This window comes from Epinephelus fuscoguttatus, linkage group LG5, assembly GCF_011397635.1.
Source record: "Epinephelus fuscoguttatus linkage group LG5, E.fuscoguttatus.final_Chr_v1".
In the NCBI taxonomy this organism is placed as follows: domain Eukaryota; kingdom Metazoa; phylum Chordata; class Actinopteri; order Perciformes; family Serranidae; genus Epinephelus; species Epinephelus fuscoguttatus.
Genome location: NC_064756.1, coordinates 3,830,176 through 3,839,377, shown reverse-complemented (window position 1 = coordinate 3,839,377; position 9,202 = coordinate 3,830,176). Strand labels below are relative to the sequence as shown.

The window sequence follows — 9,202 nt, the reverse complement described above, 5'->3', positions numbered from 1 at the left end:
ATACTCTACCCGTCTCACCCGCAAAGCCCTCTGCATCGCCGGTGACCCCACCCACCCGTCACACAGCCTCTTCAGCCCGCTGCCATCAGGGAGGAGACAGCTTTTTCCACCAGGATGTCAGGATGCTTAACTCTCTCCCTGCTCTGCCCCCTGCCCACTCAATCGCTGGACAACGAACCCCCTCCCCCCATCAACACTGAACTCTGAACTATACAGGCACACATACACTTTATCCAGTCCATAAGCTTCCATTTGCACCACTGTTACTCATAGTGCACTGTCATTGCACTACATTGTTTGTGTTGCTACCACTGTGCCTTTTTACTTTTTAGAGTATAACTCTTTTTAGCTCAGGTTTTATTTATGCCTCTACTTATTATATTTTATATTTGCACGTTATGTCCAGTGTACTGTCTGCACCGAGGGTCTGAAGAGAAAAAGTAATTTCGATCCTCTGTATGCTGTACATATTGTAGAATTGACAAAAAAGCTGACTTTGAAATTAACATATTGTTACCCTATTCACATAACTAATAGATGTTGCTGAATGTAGGAGGCACAAAATATTTAATATTTAATACATATCCTTGTCTGACAATCATATTTGATTTCCATGATATTCACACGGTTTGGTCTAACATTGATGTACAATTAGTGCGTTCTCAGCACCAAATAGTGGACACAGGAAGTGTTACAAAACGTGAAATAGGTCTGTGCAGCACCCACACTTGACAATTTTGTGAAGCAGTTATTTTTCTCAGTCCCCAGGGTGGAGACCAGTGCTGCACACTGTTACTTTGTGGTATATTTATAGTGTATCTTATACTAAATAGACTAACTTTGGAAGATACCCACACTGTGTGTAACTGTTTCCAGAAGTGAACAGTAGTGATGACACAAACACAGATGAATAAATCACTTGTACAGTTGAGATAAAGAAAAACATTTTTATTGGAAAACAGACGAGACATCGAGGAAATTAGCCAGATGTTTGTGTGTGTGTTCAGAAGCCAATAGAGAGCAGGATCACAGTGACGTTGTCGGCACAGCCCCGCCTCACCGCCTCACTGGCCAACTGTTGGCAAGCAGCTTCAAACCTCACCTCCTTGTCTGTCAGCCCTGGCTTCGGCTCCACACTCCCTTCCTGCAAGGGGGAGAGGGGGGAGGATCCTTAGCACAACACAGACTAATAATAATGGCATGAAGATATGAACAATAACGTCCAGTTTATTATAACTCTGCTCTTATTTTGGTAGTTTTCACTCTCGCTTTTGTTAATATTCTTTGTGTTAACTTCCGTTTGGGGGATAATCATGCTTTCTGTTTTGAAACTACAGTTCCCACGATGCTTTGGAGGATGTAGAATTAGCCAGTAGGTGCTTCTGCTTGCAGTGCACCCATGGATGTACAGAGAACAATCACTGGATTACTTCAATACTGAAGAAAACTTAAAAATGTGATGATTCTCGTACAAGTTCTGCAATCGTAAAGGAGCGTCTTTTGGTCAATGGATTTTTTATTTTTTTTTTATTTTTAAAAAAGATATTTTTTGGGCCATTTTGCCTTTAATGGACAGGATAAGTGTGAAGGGGGAGCGAGAGAGGGGATGACATGCAGCAAAGGGCCACAGGCTGGATTCGAACCCGGGCCGCTGCGGTAACAGCCTTGTATATGGGGCACCAACGCCTCTGGCCAATGGATTCTAAGCAGATTTTTTAAAACAAGGTTTTCAAAGTCTCCCCTTTCCTCCCTCACATAATCATGCTTTAATTTGCGGATCTACACTTCCTGCAATCCTTTGCGCACCATTAAATGTATGCCAAATTAGCTGTTATCAGTTCCTGTATGCAGTGCACCCATGGATGTACAGGTAACTATCACTGAATTACTTAAATACTGAAGAAAACTTAAAAACATGATGATTCTCAGGCAGGTTCTACAGGTAAAAGAAGCAACTATTTTTCATGGTTTCTAAGCTGATTAATATGTGATGGACATCTGAAATACTGATAATATCAGGAAGTGTAAGTCATGCAGGCCATGTGCAGTTTTGTCTTTTGACCAAGGGAAAGATTTTTGACTCATGTTGACAATTACCATCGGCTGTAGCCTCAAAATGCTTGGAAGAGACAAATTAAATAAAAACTAATCTCAAAATTTGGACTAAAATTTCACTTTTAGTAGTTTTTGTCAACAAAATCTAAACAACTAAAATTTTACTTAAATAAAAAATTTCTTCTAGACATTAAAGCTAAATGAGAACAAGTGAGCACAGCACAACTGTGTGCACACACGACTACATGTACATCAGAGCTGTAATCAAATCAAGACCATCCTTAGAAACAAGACAGAAACCTGCAGGACGTTGAGGACGAATTTAACAGCTTCATCAGCAGAAAACACTTTGAACAACCCGTCACAGGCGAGGATGATAAACCTATTGACAGAGAGAGCGAGAGACAGCCATCAGTACCTGCAATCCCCCAGTTTCTCCAAGAACTAGTTTCAAACGTAATCACCCACACACTTTGATTAAACAAACAAGATTGAATGTTATTTTGGGAGCTTTCGAGGTAGGTGGAGGTTTATTAAATTATGCCAGAGCCAGGCTAGCCGTTTCACTTCATTACCAGTCTTTGTGGTAAGCTAAGCTAACCAGCTGTAGCTTTATATATAAAAAGGTACAGACATGAGATTCGGGTTTCTTAAGTTAATGAAAGAATAAATAAATGCTAAAAGAAAGACATATACATAAAAATAAATGCAGAGGTTAGGCCCTCCTACCTCAACAACATACAGACACAAATACAGAAATAAATGTAGTTTCAAAAATGAAATAAAACTAAGATATTGCTGTCCTGTTTAACTATCATTTTTATTGATTTATTTATGCACTTAACTATTTATTTCATCATTTAATTATTTATTCAAAACATTTTTGCTGTATTTATTTCTGCATTTATCCATTTTATTTATTTAATTTTTGTATTTGTTTATACATTGATATATATTCATTTCCATACTTATTTGTTCCTGTATTTATTTACTTACTCCTGCATTTAATTTAACATTTATTTGTTCACATATTTATCAGTTTATTCCTGTATTTATTTTTACATGTATTTCTTTATTTCCACATTTACTCCTGTATTCATCATTAATACATTTGTTTACTTATTCCTGTATTTATTTACATAATTATTTACGTACTAATTCATAAGTAATTTTTTTTATCCTCTACAGTGGAAGTTCTGTTCTTGCCTGTCATTGGCTGTGAGCTGACACCTCCTCACGTCGGGGGTTGAAATGACTCCACAGCGTTTGTACTGACCATCTCCGATAGACCGAGACACTTCGAGGACACCCAGCACCCTGCCATCTCTGTAACACACACACAAATTAATCAGCAATTGTTTTCATAATCCATCAATCCCTTATGACAGTTTAGCAAGTAAAACATGCCAAAACATCTCCAGCTGCTCAAATGAGAATATTTTTTGTGTTTCCACAGTGAACTGAACATTTTTGTGTTTTGGACTGTTAGTTGGACAAACCAAGACATTTGAAGAAGACGCCACTCTGGACTTTGTTGTGCCTGTAAAGAGCTTGTCAGGTATGAAAAGTATCAGGATCTGGTTAGTTTTCCTGACTTTGCTTTGCCAAATGTTTTAGTGTTGTCCTTTACATGCAAACTAACCTGCAGCATGTCCTAAAACACAATTCAATAAGTTTTTTTCAGAGCTAGAGGTGGAAAATATTTGTTTTTCTTCTTGACTATCAGTTTTTTCCATGCTCCTTTTTCTACTTTTTAGCATTAATTCTGTTGGAGATTTACTCACAGCTGCTTTAAAACGAACCAAACAAGTGCATTGGCCTTACACAAAATTAGGCCCTAAATTGATGACAGTTTAAACTGAAAATCACCAAACTTGGTAGATATTTGGAACTTAACATCTGCTGTCAAGTTAAGTTCTAACTTAAGAGCCAGAGGACATCCTTCAGACCAGATCCCTTGTTTATGAATGTAGGTGGTGTACCTAACGGTGCCTCCTGCCCTCTGGATCCTCATCCTCTCCTCATAGATGGTTGGGTTGTGTTCTTTACTGAGAGCGAGAGTCACCGACCTCCTCTGTCCGTCTGCTCCTGATGTCGCCTCCATCCGACACAACACGGCCTGCGGACACAAACGCAGACAGACATGAACTACGATGTCCTGCAGAGGTTTATCTGATGGTGCATTGAGGCAAACATCAGATAACCTATATTTAAAAAGGTGTCTGACTCAGTTTACCCTGCTGTCTCCCAGATTGGCCACATATATCATGTCATCCACCACCAGCACACAGGTGGCTGTGGTGCCGTCCTTCCATGCTGGCTTCCTGTTGCACAACACAGAGAGAAAACATGAGACAAAAGTACATTCACCAATATTTGTTGACATTGTCTCTCTTAAAAGTATGCCATCAGCAGCTCCTGTTTGCAGTGTACTCATGGATGTACAGTCAATTATCACTCTGATACTGAAGAAAACTTAAAAATGTGATGATTCTCAGGCAAGTTCTTTATTCTGGATGTAAATGTTTCATCTCTTTCAACACTTACTGGCTTGAAGCTTTCTTCAGAAAGTCTTCATCTGTCTGGCGGAAAGTGTCCAGGAGACATTTCTTTATGAGCTTGTCCACGTTCTCCGTTTCTCCTGAAAGAGACGACACGTTTCAACCATTAAGGAGGCGGCGGTGTTCGTTATACCACAGCTCGTCCTTCCTGAAAACACTCTGTGAAATAACAGCCTGCTCACTATTTACAATCAAATTTAAAACTTTTCGAGTCATCAATCATTTCGAGACATCAAGTCATTAATTTGGACAAATACATAACTTTTAAAAGGCAATTGAGTACCAGTCTGACATCTGTAAACTTAACATGAAGACGAGCTGTGTGATAATTTAAGAGTGGACTGCCCCTTTAAAACTCACCACTGGGGAACTTCTTGGCCAGATTGTGGTGGAGATGCTCTGCAGCGAACCGAGAGGCTCGAGCTCCACCGTGACCGTCAAACACAGCAAAGTACGAAACGTTAGATCTGCAGGACACAAAGGACACATCAGAGACACTTCCTCCACTGATGACTTTCTTTTGGACAGCTGTCTAGTCAGAGAACTCACACTTGTCCTGGCAAAGTGGACAGATAGCTGCTCATGTCTGGCAGCACCACGTGGGCATCCTGCATCTCGTCCCGCTCGCCTCGCCTTGCGGCTACGTAGCCTTTCAGCACGGGGAGGCCTGGATGATGACACACATGTCAGTCCTTAAATGCATCATCTCTAGACATCATATTTCCATATACTCTTTAATTGGAGGAGAAAAAGCAAACAAACGTTGTGGTGGAAGAGATGAAAACCTTCTTTACAAACTTTTTTGACCTCCTCCTCCCCCTCCTTTTTATCACACTCTGCATCTTCTCTTTTTCGTTTCAATCTTTTCTCCACCTCTTCTTCTTCTTCTTCTTTGGTGGATTGTGGTTGAGCTGTGACTGCTGCAGAGACTGGACCTGTGTGGAGAGAATCCAGAATTTAAAAAGTAAAAAATGGTGGTTTAAATGTAAAAGCCCTTTAGGCGTACAGATGTAATAATTAAGAGTTTTAAACAGGGACGGACGATATCAGATTTTTTGCTGATGTCCAACATGCTGATATATAACAACTTTTTTTTTTAATATAAACATATTTTTTGGGCATTTTTAAGCCTTTAATTGATAGACAGACAAGCGTGAAGGGGGGAGAGAGAGAGAGAGGGAGTGACATGCAGCAAAGGGCCACAGGCTGGAGTCAAACCAAGGCCGCTGCAGCAACAGCCTTGTACATGCTGTGCCTGCTCTACCTCTAAGCCACCGACACGCCATATAACAACTTTCTGGCTGATAACCGATACCAATATCAATATATCCACTATCTTTCCCACCTAATTTTAAAGATCAAGTCTCTTCTGTGGTGGAATCATCTTAGTATGCATGCATACTTTTATCACGATGGCCCACCAGCAGATGGAGACATGAAACAGTGATTTTCGGTGTATGTTATATTCATTCATTGTGTAAAATAAGAAAAAGCATGTTGGCTGATTCTGATGACGCAACAATATTCTTGTGCATCCCTAGTTTTAAATCTTAAGTAGAATCATACAAATACTACTTCCCTGTACTGCAGATTTGATATTACACACACTGTTAGATATATGATATTTTCAATCAGAATCTGAACAGTATATCTGTCACATAAATGTAATGGGGTAAAAAGTACAATATTTACCAATGAGCTCTAGTGGAGTAGAAGTATAACGTTACAACAGCATTTACTGGAAATACTCTAACACTGTAAGGTACAGTACTTAAGTAAATGTACTCAGTTATAGTCCACACAGTTTATTGATTATTTAACATTTCACTGCATTTTTCCACCAGTTTAGAAGTGAAAATACTCCCGTGTATTACAAGAACATTAGACACTTTACTCATGCACATAACGGACATAAATATCAACTGATAATGAAGGGTAAAACCCTTACTGGTCTTACTGGTATTTCTGATAACGCCAATGATTGTTCTGCATCACCAGTGCTAACGTCTCCCCGTTCAATGCATTTTGTTTTAATCAATATTTCACCGTTAATTCGTCTGAACTCACCGGAGGTCTGTGTCGGTTCTGGCAGGTCGTCGAAAAGATCCATTCTGCTCAGTTAGCACAGCAGCTAGCTAACTAGCTAACTAGCCTAGCTTTCGGAAGGAGCTAACTAGTTAGCTACCTGTCTGTGCCTGTGCATGTACGGCTCGGTGTCTGTAAGTGTGTGAGCTGACGGTAAAACAAATGTGTGAAAGGTGTCATTAAACGGGTCAAAAATATTCAGGCTGCCGTTCAACGGGTTCGTTGGTTTTAAACGCAGAAACGTGGACCGTTAGCTCCGGCGTGGAAATATTATTGCGGTTTATTTCTAGCTGCTGCTAGCTTCTTCTTCTTCGTTGAGTTTAATGGCGGTTGGCAAACCAGCTTTCAGGTGCATTACCGCCACCTACTGGAATGATGTGTGGAGCAGTAGATTGGCAGGAAATAAAACAAAACTAAATTCTCTAGTTTTCCTGTTACTCTTAAATAATTAAATACACAATAAATAGATAATCATAAATACCTACTAACAGAAGTACTAGTTTTAACATTGTAGCACAATGCACATTTTTTATTTCTATTTTATTAAATTTATTACCTTATATTTACACACTTCTATTTCACTCTCATTCTTACTCTTTATAATTCTCTACTCTTTACATATGAGCAACTGTAACAAATCACAATTTTCTCTTGGGGATCAATTAAGTATTTCTGATTCTGATTCTGAATCTGAAGCTTAGATGTATTCCTCAGTGTCTCTCCTAGTAGATTCCCTAAAGTAATACTCTGCTTTTCCTCTGTTATTCTTGTTATTAACTCTCTTCTTTTTTCATCATACCTGTTGCAATATATTAGTACATGTCGGACTGTTTCCAGTTTGTCACAGTGTGTATACAGTCCAGTAGGATGTTTCCCCATACTATGGACAGTTTCATTTAATCCTGGATCCTCAGACGCGTAATGATCATCTCCTCCTTTGGGCTCCCACTATGTTATCTACCAACACTTACCTGTTTTTGAATACTGTAAAAATGTCTCCCTGTGTCTCTGCATTCCCAAAATGTTTTGGTTTTTGCATACAGTCCTTTATGATAGTTTTAACCTCTGCCTTACTTAATGGTACTTACATGTCAATTAACTGCCGTTTTAGTGATTGTTTAGCCAATATGTCTACTTTCTCATTTCCTTCAACCTCTACATGGACAGCAAACCAAAGGAAGACGATATACAATCCCCTGCAGTGTAATCTGAGCAGCACATGAGAAGTGTCATGCATAATATCCTGTCTGCATGATGACTTTCCAGACTAAATGCTTGAAAGCGCTGACAAGCTACCAGAGACGATTAAGACACTGGGTTTGTTATTTTCTTCCACCCATTGTAATGCTAATATTATTCCACTTCATCCAGCTGTGCACACTGACAGATGCTTCCTAACAATGAGGCATGAAGAATCCAGCAGTCACTGTACATATGAATGTCTTGTGTTGGTGATGGTCAGTATATCTTTGCACTGTTGTCCACTGTGGTACTTTTTATAGGTTTCTCTTTCCTTTCCTTTTTATTTTTTTTTAAACAATAAATAATAACATGCTCTTCTCTTTCCTGCATGTTATATCACAGATCAGATCCCTCTCTGAATGTACAGTTACATATTGTAACCTGCTGGAAATAATTAGCAACAGGTGCATGTCAACCAGTATCTCTCTCAATAACCAGGGTGGAGCAACAGACAATGGCACAGTGGTTTAGCATTATGTCTCCTATCCCAGTTCCATTAACTGTGTTACCTTCCCCAGTAACTAGACCTTCATCAGGCAAACAGTTTTGTAATGAAGAGAAACCCTCATAAGAAGTGGCTGAGAGTTTGCAATCAGTCACATTACCCATGTTCAGTAGAAAGGCACAAACACCAGTTTGTGTGATAACCTACAATATTATACACAGAGACAGAGAATAAAGAAGTAAAAATTAAAAACTGCACTGAGACAATCATACACATACCCCTATAAGTAAATAATTAAGAATAAATGCTTAAATCCTTATTGTTAAATTGCATTCTCAAAAAATACGCATTGCAAAATTACGAAAATATTCATGACCATAGCTGTATAAGGTGCGGCAATCCCAAAATGGGATGAGGTGATGACCACATTAAATGCATCAATATTTATAATCCAATAATATAATAAAAACTGATCTGAAATGGGCCATTCTGCATAGAGCGTACTTTTCATTTTGGTACTTTAAATGTATTTTGATGCTAGTATGTTTGTACTTCTACTCAAGTAAGAATTTAAATGCAGGGCTTTAACATGTAACAGAGTATTTCCACACTTCTGTACTTTTACCTGGGTTACATTTTGAATTTAGGCCTTTTACATGTCATGGAATACTTCTGTTTATTTCCTCCGCCATTTAGTGAAAATAATAATAAGGTTAAAAATAGAGTTTGGACTAAATTCACCACTCAGACAACAAGATGTTAAATTATCATCAGTGTGACTATGAACGCTGTTAAAATAAAATCTTCACTTCCC

General features: G+C 38.8%; 1 protein-coding gene across 1 annotated transcript; it reads right to left on the bottom strand.

The window, feature by feature from the left end:
* Nucleotides 1–933: 933 nt before the first annotated feature.
* LOC125888727 (integrin-linked kinase-associated serine/threonine phosphatase) lies at nucleotides 934–7,009 on the bottom strand. Its single transcript, XM_049576259.1, has 10 exons — nucleotides 6,684–7,009; nucleotides 5,402–5,551; nucleotides 5,166–5,283; nucleotides 4,977–5,083; nucleotides 4,603–4,696; nucleotides 4,292–4,379; nucleotides 4,038–4,174; nucleotides 3,262–3,381; nucleotides 2,356–2,437; nucleotides 934–1,144 (listed from the first exon to the last, which is right to left on the bottom strand). Exons 1-10 carry the CDS (start codon nucleotides 6,724–6,726, stop codon nucleotides 1,004–1,006), a joined length of 1,080 nt encoding a protein of 359 aa, XP_049432216.1. The 5' UTR covers nucleotides 6,727–7,009; the 3' UTR covers nucleotides 934–1,003.
* Between the last annotated feature and the right edge of the window lie 2,193 nt (nucleotides 7,010–9,202).